At 48.3% G+C, this 24939-nt stretch overlaps 1 protein-coding gene across 1 annotated transcript in view; it reads left to right on the top strand.

Annotated features, from left to right (window-relative positions):
• Positions 1 to 24939, top strand: part of LMF1 (lipase maturation factor 1) — a 705094-nt gene that overhangs the window by 591337 nt on the left and 88818 nt on the right. The window contains exons 4-5 of the mRNA XM_086940536.1: positions 8491 to 8674; positions 11312 to 11755. Coding sequence (XP_086796662.1) covers positions 8491 to 8674; positions 11312 to 11755 — 628 coding nt within the window. The remainder of the gene's footprint in view (positions 1 to 8490; positions 8675 to 11311; positions 11756 to 24939) is intronic.

Below are 24939 nucleotides of genomic sequence, written 5' to 3'. Positions count from 1 at the left end.
TTAATGCACAGCAAAATACCATCAGACGACGGTTTGATGACACTTTAGATAAATCACTAAAAACAATATAAACTACATGTGCATAATATTACAATTATTGTACGTAAAAAAAATCAGCTCCCTCCAAAATCATCCAGTAGCACATAGAGCTCTCAGTCAAATAATCAGGGGCCCTAGAGGAAAGGAAATGCTTCAACAGCTGACAACAGCGACCCCTGTAGGACTGGAGCAGTAAGCAGGAGCGAAGGTCTCAGAAAAGCCTGCTTTTAAGTAAAACGCAGCCTGAGGGACCCTGTCTGGGCGGGGAAAAGACTTCCTGTCTGTCAGTCTCGTGCTGGAATAAAGCCATAGGCCGGCATCGCGTGACGTGATCAGCACTTGCAAAGCTCACTCGCTTGCCATGTTTGACTTTTACTGCCTGGGTTATTTCTACATCATCTGGCTTGGGTTTGCCAAAGAAAAACAATCTTTAGAGGATAAAGTAGAAAAACAACACAGCCAACACTTTACTATGACTGCGAGCTGCGTTTCTTTGCAAGCCCAGCGTGCTGACACGAGCAGTTTACTAGCCCTGGTAATTAAAACTATTTGGAATTTGGCAGCTGGACCATCATGTTGAATAAAAACTTGCACGCCTGAAATACTGCAGGTAGGAAACACCTCTAACAAAATTAACATTGCACTAAATTGCCTTGTAATTCTGAGCAATTTGCCTTATAAAAATATGAGCTGATTAGCTTTGAATATTTACACTTAAGGTGTAACATAAAGATCCGTGTCAAAATATTTGCATATTTGGCGACTTTGTCAGTTGAAGTTAGCCTGCTCACCATGTGGACCAGATTCGTAGCTACTGGAATTATTGCTTTTCGGATGGAATTCTCATAATGCATGTTTAGAGAAAGGCTGTGAAGTGCCAGGGTTCGACTAAGAGACTGAGCCAGGAGACAAGGAACAATTAAAAATTTGCGAAAATTCGTGACAAGAATTTTCAATTCTATTAAGGACAACGGAGGCGAGGATTATGCTTCTCATTTCTTTACTAGAAGCTCACAGCAGCCAATGAAAACACAGACAAGAAACATGTGACAACCATAGAGTAAATGTAAATGTAAATGTATATAAGGTCCCTGCAGGCTCACGACCTGTTCTTGAAGGATCATCGACCGATAAAACTTCTCCAAAGAACTGAAAGCCCAACGGGGCTGAAACCTTGAACCGGATCCCGATCCATACAGCTCACACGTGTGCAGAACACCGAACCATAAACCAGCCAAACACTGCTTAAAGTAGTCAGATTTACTTGCTGTCAGCACCTGAAATAAAAAAGGGTACTCCGTAAAAACGTTCACAGACCGTTTGAAGAGTAATACCATAAATATCAAGAGAGAGACAGGGTGGGAATACTTTTGGAACAATGCAATTACATAGCATAGTCAAACAGATAACATATATTTTTGGGTGGGATAATCCTCGCCTCCGTTGTCCTTAATACAATTGAAAATTCTTGTCACGAATGTTCGCAAATTTTTAATTCTATGTCAGGACAGGAGGCTCCGATTATGCTTGTTCAAAGCTTAACCACCACCACTGAAGCAACATCTACAATAGGTTTATAATAAAACACTTTGAAAGTACTATCATTTCACCAATCAGCTGCGTGCATGATGTCTGAAAGGCTAACACCTGTTGAATACGCTTTTGAAGCCATGCCTCCACGGGTGGAATGAGCCCCAAACCTAGAAATATCAATTCCTGCCTCGCCCATGAGCCAACGCATTCATCGAGACAAGGTAGCCGGGGTCACTGGGCGAAAAGGCTTCTGCAGAGCAATTAGCAATTGACCTTGCATATTAGCACGAAACTCTTCAGTACTTACTTCGTAATCCTTGAGGCATTGTACAACGCATAATTTAGGGTTATGAGGAAAAGCCGGATACATGACAGAAGTAGTGTTACACTTTGTTCTCCTGGACAAGGTGGAGGTCACACCTTCGGTGGAAAATCTACGCCCCGCTAAGTCCAGCGCACGTATGTCCGAAACTCGTTTGCAGGAAACTAGACATAAGAGCATAGTTAATTTGGCCGAAAGTTGTTTGCGAGACAAAAACCTATTGGACGGCCAGGCCTCCAGAAATTGAAGCACAACAGAGACATCCCACAAATGAGAATATTTAGGGCAAGGAGGTTTCACCATCCTGACTCCCCTGAGCAACTTAGAAACCAATGGATGTTCTACAATGGGTTTCCCATCTAAAGGCAAATGTCCCGCCGATATAGCGGGCCGAAAGTTGTTGACTGTCCTGTAGGCTAAACCTGAGGATGCAATGGAGGCTAGAAAATTAACCACTAAAGACACATGTGCTTTAGAGGGATCCACGTCCCATTGAGCGCACCAATCACACCATCTCCTCCAAGAGGAGGAATATCTTTTGTAGGTCTTGGTCGACCAAGCCTCATTGATGAATCTGTTAGCCTCTCGTGAAAGGCCCTCGTGAAAGGCCCGGGACTTTCCACCTGTCCCTGAAACCCGCCAAGCTACCAGCGGGAGCTGGCCCGAGGTCACCAACGGATGAGGGTTCTGCAGAGGGTCCAGCAATAGGTTCTGTAACCGGGGCAAAAGGACCGGAATCGCACATCACATCTCCAGTAAGACAGGGAACCACGCCTGAGCTCTCCATAATGGAGTGATCAAGATGAGTTCCTCTTGATAAGCCCTTGTGCGCGCTAGAACCCTGGGAATCATGAGGAAAGGGGGAAATGCGTAGCACAGAGACCTCGGCCATTCCTGTAGGAAGGCGTCTGTGGCAAGGGCCTCTGGATCCGGCCTCCAACTGAAGAATTGGGGAACTTGTCTGTTGAGACGGGATGCGAATAAGTCTATCTGACATGGACCCCAAAGAAGGGTTAGGTTCCGAAACACACTGGGTAATAGCATCCAATCGCTGGCATCCTGCAGATGACTGGAGTTCCAATCTACAATCTGGTTGCTGGAACCCGGAAGGTGTTCCGCCACTACTGAAATTCTGTTCTGAAGACAGTAATGCCAAAAATCCTTGGCAATCTCTACCTGCATCCGTGATTTGGTACCACCCAACTTGTTGATGTATCGTACCGCCGATATGTTGTCCATCCGGAGAAGGATACAACAATCCGTTTTCTGAGGTGAGAGACATCTGATCGCGAAGGAACCTGCCAATAGTTCCAGGCAATTGATATGCAAGCGCAGTTCTTCCGGCGACCATCGACCACCCGTGGACAATGGGCTGCAGCGGGCTCCCCAACCCCACCGTCTGGCATCTGATTCGATGACCACACAGATGACCGATCCGGATAGAGCCCGGCCGTTCCAGGCCTCCATGTGGTTTAACCACCATTCCATCTCCAGCCTCGCCTCCTCTGAGAGAGGTATCTGTTCTGAGTAACTGAGACCTTTTCAGAGATGACGGATCTTGAGCCGTTGAAGGGCCCGGTAATGAAGGGGCCCCAGGAAGATCGCTTGGATGGATGAAGCCAAAAGACCTACAACACAGGTTAACGACCTCAGGGACGTCGTCGTCTTGTGAACGGTAGACCTCAATTCCCGTTTGATGGCACTGATCTTTGGCATTGGCAGTAAAAGCTGGCAAATTAAAGAGTTGATCAGAAAACCCAGGAACTCGATGGACTGGGAAGGGATCAGTACAGACTTCTGCAGGTTGACAATGAACCCCAAATTCTGTAATAGGTTTATCGCCCAATTGAGATGAACTTGAACTGTCTGAGGGGAGGACGCCAGAATTATGATGTCGTCCAGATATATTATGAGGCGGACTCCCCGAGCCCTGAGAGACTCCACCACTGGTCTCAGAAGCTTCGTGAAACACCACGGCGCCGATGACAGGCCGAACGGAAGGACTTTGTACTCGTAGCACACCTTGTTCCATACAAACTGAAGAAACCTCAAATGGGGGGGAAAGATGGGAACGGACAAATACGTGTCCTTCAGGTCCAAAGGGACCATCCAGTCTCCTTCCTGGAGGAGGTTGCGTAACAGATGGATTCCTTCCATCTTGAAATGCCTGTAAACAATCCATGAGTTGAACTCTTTGAGGTTTAAAACCAATCTGGAGCCACCCCCTTTTTTCTCCACTAGGAAGACATTGCTCAGGAAACCTTGAGGATGAATCACAGAGGGAGTGATCGCGCCATTCCGTAACAAGGAATCAATTTCTGCCGCTATAAAACTCTGATTTTGTTTGGAAAAAGACAGGGGAGAGGGCTAACATCCTCCGAAGGGGATTCGTACATCTCTAGCCTGTACCCCTGAACTCTCTGCAACACCCACGCATCCTGTGAGATTCCACGCCAGTTGTTGAGAAATAACCCACTCTGCCCCCACTACTAATTCGGAAGGAGGAATTAGGCTCACCTGAGCTTCCGGCATCTTGCTGGTTATTGGAGTTTCCACCATATCTGCCACCTCTGCGGAATCTGTTTTTTGACCGCCGAGTGGGGTAGAAGTTGGAGGTATTAGAAGTGTTCCTCTGGTAACCTCCCCTTTGCTGGCCACACTGGGCGCCTTGATGGTACCCTCGGCCGGACAAGCGCCTACGAAAGCGTCCGGCCCTGCCAAAAACCGTGCGGAAAGCCCTTTTGAGCGAACCTTGGGCTTTATCAAGCCCGCTGAATGGTGCTACGAACTTCGTTAGTTCCTTCAAGAAGGGTTGCCCAAATAGGAGACCCTGGGCTAGAGGACCCGATTCCGAGGTGGACAGCTCGGCTAGCTTGGGATCCAGCTTTAAGAGAATAGACCGGCGGCGTTCCGTTGAAAGAGCACAATTGGTATTGCCAAGTTGGCACACCGCCCTCTGGGCCCAGCCAATTAATTTGTCAGGGTCAATTTCAAGGGATGAGTCCTGGGCTCGAAAGCCAATCTCTAGAATCTTCAGTAAAGGACCCGCTATATCCAGTAGTTTGTCCTGACAGGACCTCCAAGACCTAGCCAGGCCTTTCTTGGGGTCCTTAGAATACTTCTTCAGATAAGTTAGCATTGAAGGGTCAACCTCCGGGGTGTCTGCAACTTTATCTGCTAGGTCAGGCCTAGGACATTCTGACCGCAGGCGCGCACGCAAGTCTTTATCAAATGCTTGGCGCAAATGAGATTGGACATAATCCGCCACCTCCTGTGGTGGAAGCCAGGCCGTGGAATTCGGGTGAAAAATCTCAGCTGGTTCGAAGTTAAGAACCTTGGTAAAGGGAGTTGGAACGGAGTGCTTCTCCTTCCTTGCCTTCTTGGAAGGGCGGGGGGCTTCCTCTTCGTCAGTGGTAGGGTCAGAGGAAGAGGACTGACCATCATCCTCCTGAGATATCTCAGTAATCGTGGCCTCTCTACCTGGAGCAGAGCGTTCCTGATCCGCCATTAGCCATTAGCCAGTCTTGCGAAGTCTGCCGCATGTGGATTCGCTCTCCCTTTACCCCCAGCTCTGGGTCGGGAACCTGACGAGGGAAGCCAACCCTGCTGTTTGGCATAAGTACACAGGCGACGCTTTAAGGGCGCAATTGCTCTCACCAAGGCAGTGTTCACCGAGTGTTGGACACTCGCATCCAGTGCCTCCACGAGGTCATGCTCAATAGACCCAGAGGGTTCCTCATCGTAATAATAGTAGTTCTCCTCATAGTACTCAGACATCTTTCGCACAGTGTGCACTCACTGACCCAGGAGAACGGCCTGTGACTGTATCAAGTCAAAACCAGGTAAGTACTGTATATAATGGAGGTCAGGGGGAGTGGTAACCCCAAGCAAGTCCCAAATTAGACACCACAGGTGTAGTAAATAATAGTTATAGAAAGTGGAGGAAGGGGGGGCTTGCAAAGTCCACTCTAGGCAAAGCCTATGATCAATTCTGCAGCCTCACTGTGTGATTGTTAACAGCAGGGCATCCGAGGAGCAAAACGAGCCGTTTTATAGTCCAAGAGGCTGAAACCAGGGTCAGAAGCAATAAATAACGCTGCTTCGGCGTTCAATTCAATGCCCACAGTGATATTGAAGGGCTGATGCGCGCTGGCCAAGGCTCGAAGAACAGTAAAAAGGGGACTAGTGCGTCTATCAGATGCACGTCCCCACTCCTCCACTCCTCCTGCTCCACAGAACCCGAACGACGAGGCAATCACCCCGCACTCAACGTGGGCGGTGCAACGCGAACACCGGCGGCAAGCAGCACCAAGCGGGAAGCCTCCGGTAAGCGCCCATAGCGCGTTCGAGGTCCCGCAAGCACACAGACCACCAATAAGAAAGTGATAGCAATAAAGAGCAATCCTGGTAAACCAAGCACTAAGGCATCCAAATCGATTTAATAAACATCACAATAACAGCACCCAAGATATATCAACATGCACAAAAGTGATAAACACACATCGCAATGTAGACTACACTCTCCCCAAAGGAATAAGTAAAAGGGCACTTAACTGGCTGCGGAGCAGCAAAGAAAGAGGACTCTATGTGCCTGCAGGGACCTTATATACCTGGGACTCTATGGTTGTCACATGTTTCTTATCTGTATTTTCATTGGCTGCTATGAGCTAATCCATCGTTTTTTGCACTCCACACCACCCCAGTTCAGACATGGCCATATGCAAATCAGCCTTGACCCTGTGCCTCATGGGAACAGTCCAGCCCGAACTTCCTAGCCATGTCTTTCCTGGACCGGAATCAAGCATCCTAGGACCGGTTTCTGGCCATCAGCCGTCTTCAACCAGGATAGCTTGACTCCAGTGGTGTGGAGAGTATGGGACTCAGGTCTGAGCATACCCATCCCATTCGGGGTGATAAATGCAAAAACAATTGATGGACAGAATGCAGAACAATGTCATACATTCACCCCAGTACCGAGATCTGGGCCTAAAGCCATCGTTTTTTTGCACTCCACACCACCCCAGTTCAGACATGGCCATATGCAAATCAGCCTTGACCCTGTGCCTCATGGGAACAGTCCAGCCCGAACTGCCAAGCCATGTCTTTCCTGGACCGGAATCAAGCATCCTAGGACCGGTTTCTGGCTATCAGCCGTCTTCAGCCAGAATAGCTTGACTCCAGTGGTGTGGAGAGCATGGGACTCTCGTCTGAGCATACCCATCCCACTCGGGGTGACAAAAGCAAAGAAAACAATTGATGAACAGAATGCAGAACAATGTCATACATTCACCCCAGTACAGAGATCTGGGCCTAAATCCATCGTTTTTTTGCACTCCACACCACCCCGGTTCAGACATGGCCATATGCAAATCAGCCTTGACCCTGTGCCTCATGGGAACAGTCCAGCCCGAACTGCCAAGCCATGTCTTTCCTGGACTGGAATCAAGCATCCTAGGACCAGTTTCTGGCTATCAGCCGTCTTCAGCCAGGATAGCTTGACTCCAGTGGTGTGGAGAGCATGGGAATCACGTCTGAGCATACCCATCCCACTCGGGGTGACCAATTCAAAAACAACAATTGATGGACAGAATGCTGAACAATGTCATATATTCACCTCAATACAGAGAACTCGGCCTAAATCCATTGTTTTATTGCACTCCACACCACCCCAGTTCCAACATGGCCATATGCAAATCAGCCTTGACCCTGTGCCTCATGGGAACAGTCCAGCCCAAACTGCCAAGCCATGTCTTTCCTGGACCGGAATCAAGCATCTTAGGACCGGTTTCTGGCTATCAGCCGTCTTCAGCCAGGATAGCTTGACTCCAGTGGTGTGGATAGTTTGGACTCACGTCTGAGCATACCCATCCCACAATGGATTTAGGCCCAGATCTCTGTACTGGGGTGAATGTATGACATTGTTCTGGATTCTGTCCATCAACTGTTGTTTTTGCACAGGATTAAATAGGTGGCAGAATCTGCTCAGCAGATACCAGTGGTGAACAAATGGAGGGAGCCATGTTTTAGGCCAAGTGTAATACTGACCTACCAGAATTTGGAAAGTGAGGAGCTGGAGGAAATTGCAATGTGGGCTGCTCGTGTGAACTAAAGGGCAGCTTTCAACTAGTGATGCAAATGATTCACATAATCTAAAAAAAGTGTAGGCATGCTAGGCAGTGTATTTTAAGGGCTAAAGTGTATTTTTGTGAACTCGTTACAGCAGACACTCATGACTACTCTGCTTTGCAAGTCTTATCTCCCGTAGACATTGTGATTGGACCTTGGCCATGCATTTCACGGCAACCCCAGTTAAATGTTTTCTCAAAATCATGATTAAACTATGTTGATGCATGGTTGACCATGTATACAACACGCATAACAACGGTTTGGGCATTGACCGACTCTCATTCCCCTTGCAGTTTATTAAAAGAGGATGGATTTTATGATGGGCAATGAGAAAGATCTATATGAAAGCGTGGTTTCCTAGTTTCAGTTGCAGACTGTTTCTTGAAAAGATGGGACATTGGGAGGTACTACATGCACCATTCTTTTTGTGCCTTGTCTAAATATTTCATGATTTTCTGTTTTTCTTTTAGGTGGCACAGAGTCTGAGTGGGAACCTCGGCTTCATGAACTGGCTGACAATTGTGCCAAGCATCGCCTGCTTCGATGATGCCAGCATTAAACTCCTATTCCCATCTGGCAATGGGGCCACCGTAGACCAAGTTCACCAGCTGGAAGCAAGGAAAGCTGTAGACTCCACCCCTCCTAAGACAATTGGTAGGTCAGGCTGCTTTTCTGACAAAGCATCTTTTTTTATCTGCAAACTGAAGAGGCCAAAGTCTGGAAAGGACAGGTTCAGTGATCTTCTCAGACAGACAGTGTAGGTGAATGAACTTTAATGTATGTTTACATTTCACACACTGTGACACAGACGACATGCAGGACCAAGAATATATACCACCTGTTTTTAATCTGGTAGCAGGATGATAAGTATATAGGATATCAGATATACCACACGCAAACACAATTTAGTGAAAGGTCTCATACATTTATATACATTGTCAATCCCCTCCAGGAGCATATCCATCATCCGACTGCTCGTGGGGACACCGGGCAACCCTGGGATGCTCTGACTACTAGATGGTGAACCCCATGATGAAGTGGCCCATTCTAAGTAGTCGAGAGGGCATCTTCCTGTCTGAATTCTAACAGCCAATGGTAGAATGTTTAAAGCCTACTGTTGTTACTCAGACTCCACATTTACTGGTTTCCTAGAGCGATCCCGTGCCATATGGCATTAGTACGCTGACCAAAACATTGAGGACATTTTCATTAGAACTGTAGAAGATGGCAATGAGGATACCGAAAACCATCATTAAATATTTGAAAAATTATAGATGGAAGAGGTTTATATCCTCGGTTTAGGGTTGGATTTGCTCATTCAGATGAATGCTAGAAAAAGATTTTTAGATGGGTCTGGATTAACAGTAACAGTGGGTCAATTCCTAGGTCTGGTGGGTGAGTTCCAAGAGGGGGCGGTGGCTCCAAAGAAAGTGTAGTGCAATGCCTGAGGAGTCTTAAATGTGGGTGTTTCCAGATATAGATGTCTTTTGTTTCTGAGACCACCTGAGATGGTCAGAATGGATGACAGGTAAATAAGTCTATTTTAATGGAAGGCCTTATAAGGGTAGACAGCAGGTCTTGAGTTTAATCCTCTCTTCGACCGGGAACTGCTGGAGTTCCTTAGGGATAAGAGAGATGGTATTGAACGTTGTCAATGATGTCAACAGTCTGGCCATTAAATGAAGAAATGCTTTAACCCCTTCACTGCGGCGGCAATTCCGCCGCAGTGCTAGGGGTTGGTGGGGGGGGGGGGTCGCACGGCTCACCTGCGCTTGTGACGGAACCGCTCCGTCACGCGCCTCCGGTGAGCTGTGCTAGTGACGGAACGGTTCCGTCACGAACGCGCCCGCTCAATAGAACGCACTGCGCAGGCGCGAAATCAGCGCCGCGCAGGCGCGTCGAGCGGGCCGTGACGGAACCGTTCCGTCACTAGCACAGCTCACTCGAGGCGCGTGACGGAACAGTTCCGTCATAAGCGCCGAAGGGGTTAATAGAGGAGTAAAGATTGAGGTCACGTAGAGAGGATTCCATTGCTAGTATCTAGTCGAGAGATGACCAGTCCATAAGCAGCAGTTTTCAGGCGTGTGGGAGATGGAAATTGCTTAAATTGTTTGAGTGTTTTTAGGTGAAAGTTGGCTTCCTTAGCATCATTAGCCAGTGGTCCTCGGATATTTAGTTCTCATTGGTCAGAGAGGTAGAGGGTATGATGTTCCTCCCCAACAATCTGATGGAGAACTGTTGTTACTATGTCTATCCCTTTCCTGTCCACTATATGTTGGTCTGATATTTTTCTGGTTTCAATTTCTTATTACATTGAGTTAGTTATATATGAGAAAAACCCTCCTAAATAAATGCTACGTAAGTAAGGTCTGTAACCTTTAATGACCTCTGCCAGTGGATACATTTAATATTATCACCCTCTGTGATATCATCTTGCTGGCACAGTCATTCAGAAGGCTTAGTAAGCTGCTATTTACTATTGTTATCCGCCTGCATATATTGCTTAGGTGTGTTGAACAGTCAGAGCATTTTTTCCATGTTGGGTGACATTCCATGCAGGGTGAATGATATTTCCATCACCTGAGAGTTGCTGGCCATTCTTCTCCCCTTCAGCTCCCACCCGTAATGTTTGGGTGATGAATTAAAAGTGGTTATCGCCATCAGCAAAGGGCAACGCTAGTTAATTCATAGATCCTTAAATTCTATTGTACATTCTATAACATAATTAGTCTTTTGGCGGTCTTTTGGCAATCCCATGGATTTCTGAAATGTTTCTGTAAGCCACACTTCCTGAAGTACATAGTGAATACATGCATTTTATGCCTCAAAGCAGCCGTTCTATCTATCTATGTTCATGTTTTAAACGTGGTTTCCAGTGAGCCCCCACCCCAAGACCCAGATGCAGATGGTTTTAGTGATTTAGTTACATTATTGTTCATAGGTGTTACGCCCACAAATCCCCCTTCTTGTCAATCTGTCCCTGTAACAGACCAAACTATTGACCTGCACAAAGCTACTGCACCGTCTTCTACGAGAGACTTGACATTGCAGTTGCCTGTTGTTTCTAGAATCTTGATACACCAGAAGCTGTAAATATGCTGTGAGATGCTAGGCACACACCTATGTGCCTACAATTGGAAAATGTAAGATGTGTGTGGAAACAATGGAGACTAAGAGGCTGACTGGAGGTGGCAAGCATGGAAGGTCCCTCTGTTGACTTCTCCAGATTGAGCTGCTGCTTTGAGGTAGTTTTAGAGCAGGTACTGCTATATATGCTGTGCTTCTCTCCAGCCGTTGTCACGCAGGTCGCTGGACCCACCCCGCAGAGAGGAAGAGGCAGGAGACGTTTACAGCAGGAAGCAGAGGTAGTCACAAGAGACATGAATTGGTTCCTATCAAGAGAAACCTGCACCCGGCAGGACAAGGCCCTCCTTCGAGGCAGGCAGGAGCCCGAGGCAGCAGGGTCAAGGGTACTGGTGAGCCCCTCTGTCGCGCCAGTCCCTGTGTCCTCGAGATCATCCGCCTACTGGACCAGGAGCTCACGGTGGGACCTGCAAGGTCTCGCGCAGCAGCTCAGTCTACAAGACGGCCACATGGTTCCAGCATGGGCAGTGCAGACTAGTGAGAGGAGGCAGGTGAGAGAGAGTCCACGGACTGGAGAGATCTACGAGGAGACGAGCAGGTACCAAGCCATAGAAGCAGCCGCTTTTTCTCAGCAGGATGATACGACTCCAGGTGAGAACAGTTGTAGTGATGGAGAGTCAGGTACAAAGGTGGAAGTCTTTGTATGGGTGGTGATGGGTGCCAGGGCTCAGGTAGTACCCAGGTCATTGAGTAGCACCAATTGGTAATGCTGGAGCGTGCAGGGGAAAAGGTTCTTCTGAGTTTGCCAAGATGTGGCAAGAGATAATGGAGCAGTTGTCTCCAGGCTGTTTGCTCTTTAGTGGGTAAAGGTGCTCTTTTCATTTTAATACATATAGTTTCACTAATGGGTCACCAGGAGTCTGTGATAGAGTAACACAAGTCATTCTCTTTTTCACCTGTTTTAATCGGTGGGTGATAGATTAACACAGTTGAGAGACCAATGAGTGCCAGTCATTGCTCCCCTGTCAGTGGGAGTATGTTTCATCTTGCATTATGCATTGTGTTCTATGGTACAAACAATGTGATAATAAATTGCTTTTGAATTGGGATTTGCTGCACTGCTCATGTTTCAAGGTGCTTTAAGTAAAAGGTGTGTCTGATAGAGATGCGTAGCTGCAGATTACCTTTGAATTTCTCAAGCATCAGGCTGGATCTGGAAACCTTTGCTGAGCAATACCCCTCGCGCGTGGCGTTGGGTGGCTCCATAAGTCACGGTGCCTGTATAGTCGCCACCTATGTGCGCGGACGTCAGTTCTTTTCTTTCAACGCCAGTTAAGCGCCGATCCGGGAAGCGGATACCTCTCTGCCACTTTCTGGCACGTTTTTCTCGACTTTTGCCAAATTCGTAAAGTTTTTCCACTTCGTGTGCAAGGGATGTCTTCGAAGAAGACAGTGGTCGGACTTCCGGGCCATGGCTCCGAAGGCCTTGAGGGAGCGGGCATTGAAGCTCCTCGCGGTCCGGCAATCAACACCATCCAGCGAGACTCCGAAGAGGTCCTGGTCCCGATCGACGAAGAGGAGGTTGCAGGATCGCTCCCAGAACCCTAAGTCCTCTTCTTCTCACTTGAGGTCATCTAGACACTCAGGGAAGAGGCATAATAATAATAAGAAGAAGTCCAAGTGGACTTCATCTTAATCTCGGCTGTTGTCCGTCGACAAGTGAGGTAAGGACCACCAATGCTCTAGGCACGGTTCCGCAGAGCCAAAGTCGACTTTGCACCTACCCCCCTTTCCAGGAGCTGGAGCGTCTCCCGCTCGAATAAAAGAATTTTACGAGGCCATGCGCCGCGTATTTGAGCAGGACAACCCTGCTGGTGAGCCATTGGGCCTTGCGGAGTCGGAAGGAGCCCCATGTTGTTGCCTGAGCACTTTGAAGATGTACTAGGCTCAGGAGATGAATGGGAGGGCTCTGTGGCCCCTCTGGAACACCAGGATGTCTCTGTGGAGAACTTGAACTGGTATGGGGTACTTGGGGAGGAAAGTGGACTAAACACTTCCCCATATACTGGCCAGCTTTCTCCACCAACAGTGGCTGCGGAGAAGGGGGCATCCCCATCTTAAAAACACTCACGGCTCTGAATCCCTCCAATTACTTCACAGACCCTCTCCTAGCAACCCACTTAAAAGCCTCCACTCCACTGCTAGTGCCCCTTTGGACTAGGATTATAAATACCTGTCTTCTGCAAGGAACCATCCCAGATATCCTCAAAGCTGGTCAACTATCCCCCATCTTATGGAAGCCATCGGCGGACCTGTCAGACCTGAAAAACTATTGCCCGATTTCCAACATCTCGACCCTGGCCAAACTAGTAGAAAGATGTGTCCACACACAGCTCAGTAACCACATAGACCAATTCAACCTGCTCGATCAATTCCAATCAGGCTTTCGATCAGGGCACAGTACCGAATCAGCCATGACCCACATAATAGATGATGCATTACAAATATTGGATCAAAGCAAAGCCTGTTTGCTAATCCTGCTTGATTTATCCTCAGCCTTCGATACAGTCAAACACGACAACTTACTAGACCTCTTGAAACATAGAATGGGTCTATCAAGTACGGTCTTAAACTGGTTCACTTCCTTCCTCCAAAACAGAACACAAAGATTCAAGATCAACCAATCTCTATCTAACCCCTCCCCAGTCACTTTGGGCGTACCCCAAGTATCGTCCCTCTCCTCGACACTCTTCAATCTGTTTATGGAACCACTCACTGAGCTTCTCAACTCCTCAAATATCCAATATCACATGTACGCCGACGACACGCAACTCTAATTAAGGTCCACTCACTTGACGACATCAAGTCCCTGAATTCAACGCTCCAAAAAACACAGACCTGGCTGCCAAAGAACCATTTAAAACTAAACATCGTAAAAACAGAATTTCTCCTAATCGCTTCCCCAACCAAACAACCATCATCCGCGAGTGGACGAAGCACCTAACAGCACTCGATGGTCAACCTCTCTTCATTGAGTCCGCTAAATAACTAGGAATAACCCTGGACAGTAAGCTAAATATGCAGAAGCACATCAGCGCTGCAACTAAAGGAGCAAATTTCTAGATGAACACCTTGAGAAAACTGAAACCCTTCGTACCCGTAAATTACTTTAAAAGAGGCAGTACTCTAGTAATTCCCAGAGTGGACTACGGGAGTGTTGCTCTCTGTGGCCTGCCCAGATCAACAACCGCCCCTCTAAGAGCCTCAATCAATACAGCCGCTAGACTCATCACAGGCACCAAAATAAACTGCAACATTTCCCCTGACCTGCATGCCCTCAACTGGCTACTTTTTGAGGCCAGAATCCATTTGAAAATCACCTGTATGACACATAAGGCATTGCATCACAAAACCCTGTGATATCTAGCGGAGAAACTAGTACTATCGGGTGGTGACAGATCTACTAGGAGCTCTAACTATCTGCTACTTACTTATTTATAAAGATTTATATAGCGCGAACGTGACCCACGAGTATATCAGAGCGCTTTTCAATATACAATTATTAAACATTAGATGGTTGATGTAGTATACAAACGTTTGGTATTCGCTATTCAGTACAAAAGAGGTATATAGTATTATATGGTTAGCCAAGGTGACAAGTAGACAACAAAGAATGATCCACGAGGGAATCAGAACACTTCACAGTACACAGTTATTAGACATTAGGAGGTTGAGGTAGAATATATATACATTCAGTAATTTCCATACAATCCAAAAGAGGTAGACAGAAATATCTGGCTATCATAGGTAACTATTAGTCAACATCGAATTAAAGCCTTAGGATGTAAATGTGTTCATTAGAAGCATTTTTACTTCTTTTCGAAGGAGGTAAAGGATGAGATTCCACATACCAGTGGAGGTAGGGAGTTCCAAATCCTTGGTGCGATCCCTGAAAAAGCTCCCCAACCAGTTTTCTTTTTATAGAAGGATTGTGGTTTCTGCAGTAGTGACCTCCCACTGGGCAATTGTCTTCATCCTCCCGATCGCTCTAGCTTTAGTGCTAAGTAAGTCGGGGTATTGTTATGCAGAGCTTTGTGGGTCATGCAGGCAACCTTTAGGTGTATTCTTGCCTCGTAGGGCAACTAGTTCAGATCTTTCAAGGTTGGAGAGATGTGGTTATTTCTTTTAATCCTTGAGACCAGTCTGGCAGCAGTGTTGAGCGAAGCCCTCAGCGGGGCCAGCTTGTATTTGGGGAGACCGCATAGAGTGGTGCTTCCGTAATCCAATATTGGTAACACTAGGGCTTGTACTGCCATTTTTAAGTCAGTCTGTGGGAGGAAGGGTTTAAGTTTCCTTAGTATACTCAACTGGTGAGTGGCTCCCTTGGTGGCATTAGTGAATTGCGCCTGCACGTTCAGGTGTTTGTCTATGGTGACTCCCAAGGATTTCGCAGAGTCAATGATGTGGGGAGCACAGTCAAAGTAAATTAGATATCTAAACCAAAGGTATATCTTGGGTGTGTGTTTGCGTGAGGAGATGAGAAGGAATTAAATTTTTTTGGTGCTAAGCAGAAGGTGGTTGCCAGTGAGCCAACTTTGAGTGTTCTGTAGAATAGCGTTGAGAGAGATGAAGTTCCCTTTGGAGGTTTTCTATTTCTTTAAAATAGGACGCTGGGGCTGGGTCATTGCGTTCTGGAGAGCATACAAAAACCGGGGCAGGGCCATCATTTTGAAAAGGACTGCTCTTCCTAACAAGGAGAGGGGGAGGGATTTCCTTTGTTTGACGTCGCTTTTAAGCCTCCGTATAGGCGGTTCTAAATTACAGTCAAATCAAAGCTCTGGACTCAGCGTCACATAGATTCCGAGATATCGGAAGCCGTCATTCCCTATCTGAACCGGGCAGTTCCGTGGTAGGGTGGGTGGTTCTCTTTGAAGGACATAGGCTACTGACTTTCACCAGTTTACGGTGAATCCGGAATACTTCCCGAATATTGCAAGAATATCGAAGAGACCAATCAGTGAGGCTCTTGGAGAGGTCATATAAAGAAGAATGTCGTCCGCGTACAATGATATCTTATCTTCCCAATCCAGGGACCACCTCATTCCAGCCCAGACGCGTGCCCCGGCTCAGCTGGAAATCTGGGGACTTACGGTTGTTCACCACAACTCGGGCCATGGGGCCCGAGTACCAAAGACGGATCCAGCCCACAAATTCAGGGCCAAACCCTAGTTTGTTCAACACTGCGAAGAGGTACGGCCATTCAACCATGTCAAATGCCATGGTGGCATCTAGTGATACCAAAATAGCAGATTCCGGTATGGTTGATGCTCTGCCTAGTACCCCATGCAGGCGGCGTAGGTTAAGAGCGGTATTGCGGTGCGGCACAAAGCCTGATTGTTCTGGGTGGATTAGAGTGTTGATAACTTTAATCAGGCGTGTTGCAAGCAGTTTCGCGATGGACTTTAGACTCTGCGTTTCATAGCGATATAGGACGCACAGCTAGTTTTGGGTTTACCTTCTTTGTGTATGACCACTATGTTAGCGACTCATTGATCATATGGCAGTATGCCTCTATCTCTACTCTCCACCAACATAGAACAGATATAGGGGGGCGATCTTGTCCGGCCTTAGTTTATACAGCTCAATTGGAATGCCATTCGGACCGGACGCCTTCCCTGAATTTACTCCCTTGATTGCCTGCACCACTTCCTCATCTGTTAGCGGGAACTCAATATATGCTCTATTTTGGTCTGAAAGGGTATGGAGCCTTATGTCCCTGAGCAGCTTGCCGTTTTCATCCTCTGAGAATCTACCGTTAGTGCAGTACACAGTTCGATAATAGTCTGCGAATGTATCAGCTATTGCCTGCGGATCAGTTATGGGGATGGAGTCACCTCCCTGTAACTCAGGCACCAGGCGAGCTGCCCAATCTCTTGTGTCCAACAATGCAATCAGCCTTCCTGCCTTATCCCCATGCTCATAGATTCTGTTCTGGACATCTCTGTCCTGCGCCCTGGCCCTATATTCTGCTATGCTTTTAAATTGGTCCTGCCTCATCTTCAATAGATGGAGTCTTTCGGGAGTTACTGCTTGGGCAATTACCTTTTCCGATTTCAATACATCTTCCTCCACCCGCACGAGGTCTGCTTGCCTTTCCTTCTCCTTCCCGGCAATAAGGGATAGGGTTTCTCCCCGAATAACCGTTTTGTAAGCTTCCCATAGTGTCTGCGCGGAATCGACCGTACCCTAGTTCTCCTGTAAGTAATTGTCCGTAGCACGGAAAATATTTTTCCGGGTGTCTGGGTCCTTCATATACCATGGGTTAATGGGGGCAACTCTCCCCGCGCTCATTTGACCCAGCACTATTTTCATCCAGACTGGAGAGGGATCCGAAATGCCCCGGCCCAGGTGGCGAATCTCCCGGATAGCGTGCGCATGACCCGCTGGGTCCAGGATGTAATCGATGCGTGATAGAGTAGGGTGGGCTCCCAATAAATGAGTGTATTGGGCCCTTTCTGGATTAGGCGTCCTCCAACCGCCCATCAGCCCCATGGACTTAAATAAGTCCGGCAACCACATCTGAGCTGGTCTAATGTCCCGTGGGATAACGGTCCAGAGCACGGGATAGCACCACGTTAAAATCCCCTCCTATTACTAGAAGGCCTATCGGGAACGATAAAAGTATTGTACCCATGTCCTTGAAAGTGTCTTTCTGGAGGCCAGGTGGAAAGTATACTGAGACAAATGCAACTGTCTTCCCTTCCCACTGACCCGAGACCCCAACATATCTACCTCGTGTATCTGACCATGTGGCCCGCACCGTAAAAGGGAATGAGTTTTTAACTAGTATGCCTACGCCTCGTGACCCAGAGGTGAAACCTGCGTGTGCCACCAACTTATATCCTCCCTTATGTAAGGCCATACATTTGTTCCCAATTCGGTGTGTTTCCTGCAGAAGGATTTCGCCTGGGGCTTGCCGCCTAATAAACTGGCTAACTATACCACGTTTGATCTTATCTCCCAGACCGTTTACATTCCAACTGAGAACTCTAACCCCTATCTCCCGTTGTGTACTCATCTTTATTGACCCTTGGAAGTCGTTCCAGCTCTGTATCTCTCCTTGATGATGTTGAAGGAACAGGTTCTACGAACAGTTCAAATCTAGTAAACCATAACTTCCCCTCCCAACTACCCCCCTCCCTGCACCCCTGCTCTCTGGGCCTTGAACTGCCCATCATCCAACTTGCAGAGTGCCTGTCACCCTATATGATACTAAAAGTAGGCAAGTGGGCTGCACAAATTCCTCCCGACTAAAACCCCCCACCCCCCATCAGTTTTTATTGTGTCTTGCAATCTCTGCTAGTCTACCTTACCGGCTTTTGCGGCATGGACATTCAATGGTTCCTTATTCCCCTGTCTTCGGAGTGTCTCGATTGAGTTTTGGCACCCTTTCAGAGGTCTAGCAACCATTCTGTCCCACCTACCCCAAATTCCCCCCTTCCCTCCTCCACCCACCCTGAACCGTCTCACCACATTGTCTCAATAGGGTATTTTCATCGACTCTCCAGCCAGTCTGCCGTTATTTCGGGATTGTCAAAAAACCAGGCATTTCAGTCTGCTTCCTGGCTGGGAACACCATGGCGCATTTGTATCCCTTATCCCTTAATATCTTCTTGATTCCTAGGAAGGAGCGTCTTTGTCGCTGCACCATCTGGGTAAAGTCTGGGAAAAAGGTAATTTCTGAATTCTCATATTTCAGGGGAGGCCCCGTCCGGGCATGTTGGAGTATCACATCACGATCACGAAAATTGAGGACCCTGGCAATGATTGGGCGAGGGAGCGCCCAAGGCTTCGGCCGACCCCCCAGTGACTCTATGGGCTCTTTCAATGACAAAAAACGTTCCTAGCCCCCTGGATTGTAGGTGATTTAAGATTAGTTTCTCTACGAAGAGGTCTGTGGCCTGCCCCTCATCCCGCTCCGATACCCCAAAGATTTGCACGTTATTGCGCCGGAGATGCCCTTCATAGTCGTCCAGTTTAGTTTCAGCGAATTTCCGGAATTTCTGCAGGTCCTCAACTTCTGACTGGAGCTGGGAGTTGTCTTCCACCAGGCTCGCCGGGGTGAGCTCCACTTTTTTAATACGCTTGTTGTTTTTGTTCATGTCCGCTCGTAGCATGTTGACCTCCACTGTGATGGCGTCCATTTTATGTTCCAATGAGGACTTGATTCCGGCAATGGCCTCCAGGATGCCCTTGAGCGTAGGTTCAGGGCCTGCAACACTCGCCTCGCCTCCACTCCTGTTCGTGAGGGAGGCTTCAGGCATGCTTGTTTTGGGGAGCGTATATATTTGTCCAATTTGGTCTGCTGTCCTGGCTTGCTGCCCCTATTCGATGACATTGTCCTTCAGGCATTGAACGGGAGGCGATCTCCTCAGTAATCTAGACCCTCGGCTGTCAAGAAGGCCGCTCCGTTGGGTCTAGACAGTCTCTACCTCAGCTGGCCTCCTCTTGCAGATGGAGGCCCCTCTTCTGCTCTCAATCTCCGCCACAGGTGAGCTGTGTGGCGCGCCCAATCAGTGCTGCTAGTAGTGATGCTTACGTTGTGCTGTGGAGTTTGAAAGGCCTGGTCACTCCAAATGCCCGGACGGTGCAAAGGCAGACCTTTCTGGCAATAGGGAGGGTCTCTTCCCCAAGGGGTCTTCATAGCAGTGTTGCTCTGCACCGGCCCCACTACTTTGGGGAAGTTGCGTGTTACAGAAGCCTCTGGAAGTGGTATAGTACGGGCCGTGCAGCTTCGTGCACTGAGCTGCCCCACGTCTCCTCCAACTTGCAAGTAATAATGTCCAGTGATTCCAAAGAGCTGCCTCTTTATTGCACTCGGGCTGCGAGAAGATGCAGTCCCGAACTCGTTTCCCTGAGCGGCGCTCGGCCGGCATTTCGGCCGCTGATGAGGGCGTCTACTGTGGCCCCTATGTCTCCGCTCCTTTGCCGTCCCACTGAATCACCGTTTTTCACCCCCCCCTGGTGGCAGCACTTCCCACGTGTCCCACTGGGTTCCAATTCGGCCCCTCCCGTCACGGCCTAGGTTTAAATGGGCCGGGGGGTGAAAGGAGGACTCTCCCCGGGCGACTCTCGGACTTCGTATGTGCTGGGAGGGGCGGCGGCGGCAGAGCCAGGGCGGCACATTCCAATGCCTGGGGCTGCTACTTCTCCATGCTACCCCTGCTGTCTCCGGTGCACCGTGCGCAGCCTCGGCCCCCGCCGCACCCACCTCAGAGTCCGACCTCCTCCACTGCACCGCTGGCCCAGGATCCGCTTTCTTCTCCGCTCAGTGCGGGAGCCCTCTCATTTTTTCAGCACCAACTCGCAGCCCTGGTCTCATTTGTCAATACGGGCCTCACCCCACTGGCTTCAAGTTCGGCCCACCGGTCACGGCCCAGGTGCAAAAGGGTCCGGGTGGGGGGGGCGAGAAGGATGCTCTCCGGGTGACTCCCCGGCGAGATCTTCGCTGTGCGGGCGCCGGTAGAGCCAGGGCGGCAACCTCCAGTTCCCGGGGTGGCTCCTTCTCCTCGCTGCTCCTGCTGTCATCAATTTACAGCGGCCTCTGCTTCAGCGCATCTGCTTCGGAGAACACAATTTCAGATGCCGAACCCTTTGGGCTGGACCTCCTCCGAGGCACCGCCGGCCCAGGATCCACAGTCATTTCCGCCCACCGCGGCGCTCTCCCGATGCCACACTCCTTACTTGAGGCCCCGGTCTCTATCATCAGTATAGGCCTCACGCCGGTTAAGTCTAATTTTGTGCTTCCGAGTGACGCTGGAGACTCGTAGCAGCCGCACTTTGTCCGCCGACCTTTCGGGGCAGCAGACCGCACACAATTTCCGGATTATTTGCTGGATTTATGAGGGGGAAAGGTTAGGGTCGGCGGAACTCCGCTAATTCGCGGCCATCTTACTTCGCGGCTTAGCCACACCCCTGACTGTCACAGAATTGAGAAAGATCCTAATCCGCCAGAAAAGATTTGAGACAGCTTACAACATGGTTGTTTGAGTTATTCCAGTGGAGATTGAAGTCGCCCAGGAAAATCTGTGGTACTTGTGAGTTGTCCTTGGATGTAATGACTTCCATTAGCTCATCGATGAACGTCAGATTGTCACCAGGGGGGTGGTAAATTATGTGAAGTTTGCTGGTGATGCGCTTGTTATCGGAGATGTTGATACAGAGATATTCACAGGAGGATAGAGAGATGGAGTCTGCTTGATTGACTGTGATTGTGTTACTATAAATGCAGGCTAGCCCGCCCCCAGGGTTCACGTTTCTGTCTAGGCGGATTATGTCGTGACTAGAAGGTACCAGTAGGTTTAGGACGGAAGAGGAGGAGCTATTTAGCCATGTTTCTGTGAGGGCGATAATGTCTAGATCATTCTCGAGGATGAGGTCTTAGATGTCAGGAGCATGTTTGCGAGCGGATCTGCAATTGATGAGTGCACACTTCATCTTGCTAGGTGAATCGGAGAGAGTAGTCTGCACTAAGTTGATATTAGTAAGGTTTTCTCTATTATTGGATCTGAAGTTGTGAGTGGGTTCTCTGAAGGGGTTGGTTTGTATGGATTAGATAACGCTACATCGGCGCTTAGTATTGACATTCCGACTGGCATAGGATAGGAGGAGGTCATCTAAGTCATTGTCAGATAGTTCAGCAGTTGCCCTCCTGGGACGAGATGGGTCGTTCGGGGAAGGTATCTTACTCTGCCTAGTGTCCTCACGGTGTGATTTCTTGGCGATGTATTTTCTAGTTTGACGCAGAAGTATGGACCTGAAATAAGAGTCTCAGGGTGAGTTTTCATTAGCCTGTGCTTGAACTTCTTTGCTGCTTTTTTGGAGATATTGGGAGTATAGGTAATGGTGAAGGCATGCTGGCCTAAGGGTTCTAGGTTTATACCCATTTTATTCCGGGGCTTCGGTCAGCTGCTCTCCAAACACTCACTCTACAGTACACAACAGTCACTTCTCGTCTCATTACTCAACTGGGCACAGTCTTCATCCTCACTAGCCTTACCCAAATCCTTTTTATAGAATACTCATGTATGATTACAAATATAGGTTATTATTCCTCCCTATCTCCCTACTGGGGTATCCTTGAAATGTGAATACATTTTTCCCCTCTTCTAAATTCCAGTTAGATATTTCTCCTTGGAATTACACTTGCTATCTTCTATAATCCTCATCCGTCACTAAGTTCCTGTGAGAATGAGGGAAATGACCACGAGGATAGTGACAGTGTTGTATGGGCACCAGCTGAATTTAGGTGAATTAGTCCAAGATGGCCGCCCATTAGCTTTCGATGATTGTTCCTATGAGTAAGCCCTATCACCCTTTCCATTAGTGGGTCCCTAGGGGTGTAGTCCTTTCATTGTTTCCTTTGTGGTGTGTGGTCCTTTCATTTTATATTAGTATGCTTTTAAGAAGTCCTCTGTCTTTTTCTAGCTTGAAGGTGTCCTCTGTCTCCTTCTAGCAGAGACCAAGTCCAGGATATCCTTACGTCAGAGTTGATTAATTAAGGTTGCCTTTTTGTATAAATTGTAGGCAAAGCTGCCTGCAGGAAAGCCCAAAATACACTCCTTGTTCTGAATTGTACAGTAGCGGTATTTGTTGTGTATAGCAATGCTAATCATGTTCCATGATTAGGGCAGTCCTGCCGCAAGACACTCAGATGCATCAATTAAAGGTTAAGAGCTGGAATTGAGAAAAGGAGGGGCATCGTACCTTAGTATTATTTTCTCAGTCACAGGCGTGCATGACCTCCTTCATGACAGCAACGAGTCACCGCGGTCTGATAATCAAGTAATCAAGTACCATCATGCACCAGGGCATTCAGTGAGCGTGTCCGCGTAGAAGCCGGATCAGCTCCCCGGCTCAGGACAGGGCGCCCCTGTAGGACCTCGCCCCAGTCTCTGAGTGCACTCGTTAACACGGGGATCACCGTTGATCAAATATCAGGCTTCAAACAAAGCGCCCAAGCCATACCACACACCCAGAAACATGCACTTGAGTAGGGTCGCGTTCCAGCCTCTAGACCCATGCGACAGCCTGGGGGATCTCAGCGGGGACAGTTCACACGAAACACTGGACTATTCGTTCCAACAGTGCAGGTATCTCATTTCCCGTTGCGCTCGATCGGATGAGACAGGATTGCTGACCTAGTTGCTTCTGGAATTCAGGGTCGGTGTTGTCGTCGACCCCCAATAATTGTTGGCACTAGACCTCTCCTCCCCTCCAGCCAATTGCGGAGTTAAGATGCTTGGGTTCCGTTGAGGATGAGTAGTAGTAGGTGTTATCGACGGGGCTGCTTTTGGAATTCCGGGTCAGTGTTGTCGTTGACCCCCGATGCTTGCTGGCTCTGGACCACTCGTCCCCTACAGCCGTTGCTGAGGTAAAGATGCCAGGGTTCGAGGATGAGTCGTATTAGGTGTTACCGGCGGAGTTCCTCTGTTTATAGTTTCTCTGTTTGAGAGTTTCTACCTGTTTCTCTGTATTTTCGATGTGGTAATGCGCTGAGGCTGAATCGGGATATTACAGATTGTAATCCTAAATCACCGGAGCTCCCACTATGAGCTCCTCACCAATCCGCCATCTTGGATTGTACTTAAACCATAACGTCTGCAGCCTTTTTTTAAAAAGTGAAATCGATTCTCTTGGCCAAATTCACCTGAACCTTTTTTATACACTCTTGAAAATATATGCTAGTCTCTAATTTTTATCTCAACTGTATTCACATAATTCACTGTACTTTTATGTATATGTTGTTATATTTGCCCTGTAAAGCTCTCTGATACCTGCAAGCAGCAGCAGGGGAGGGTTCTACATCCGAACCTGTCAACTTTGCACCTCCATGCGTGGAAATTGAGCGGCCCCAGCTGATAGCTTTTGGTCTTTCTCCTGAAGTCTGTAATGTTATTCTGGTGGCCAGGTGGTCCTCCACTAAGAAGGTATACGCCTGCCGTTGGCAGAAATTTGTATTATACTGTACAGAAAGGTCTTTTGATCCTCGTTCTGCTTCTCTTTGTACTGTTCTTTTGTTCATTCTGATCCTTGCCCAACAGGGCTCTGCTTTGGGAACTCTCAAGGGTTACCTTACTGCTCTGTCTGCTTTTTTACGGCTGCCAGACCAGCCCTCTCTCTTCAAATCTCCCATTGTACATAGATTTCCAAAAGGGCTGGCTCACCTGTTTCCACCTACGCCCCTTGTTATGCCACAGTGGGACCTTAATTTGGATATCACCTACCTGATGTGCGCTCTTTTCGAGCCTTAACACATTTGTTCCCTCCAGCTGTTGACCATCAAAACAGCCTTCTTGGTGACAATTACATCGGCCCGGAGGGTGAGTGCGCTGCAGACGTTATCTTGCTCACCTGCTTATCTTATGTCCCTTGTGGACAAGATGGTGCTTCGCACCCGGGCATCCTTTTTGCCAAGGATTGACCCCTTTCCATCTGGATTAGTCCATCACATTGCCCATCTTCTTTGCTCCCCTGCATCCTTCTAAGGAAGAGGAGCGTCTTCACCGGCTGGACCCAAAAAGAGTGTTGTCATTCTAAAGAGTTCTGGGTGGATGATCAACTCTTTGTGGGGTAGGTGGGAGCGAAGGAGGGAAGGGCAGTGCAGATAAAGGATCATCTCTTGCAGGGTCATTCTTTGCATAAAAATATGTTATGCCGTGGAAAAGAAGCAGCTCCCTGAGGGATTAAGGCCCCATTCCACCAGGGGAAAGGCTGCAACTACTGCCTTGCCTCAGGGTGTCCCAGTCCAAGACATTTGTCAGGCGGCAACGTGG

This window comes from Lissotriton vulgaris, chromosome 10 (genome assembly GCF_964263255.1).
Source record: "Lissotriton vulgaris chromosome 10, aLisVul1.2, whole genome shotgun sequence".
In the NCBI taxonomy this organism is placed as follows: domain Eukaryota; kingdom Metazoa; phylum Chordata; class Amphibia; order Caudata; family Salamandridae; genus Lissotriton; species Lissotriton vulgaris.
The sequence above is the reverse complement of the archived record's forward strand: the minus strand, read 5'-3'. Positions and strand labels throughout refer to the sequence as shown.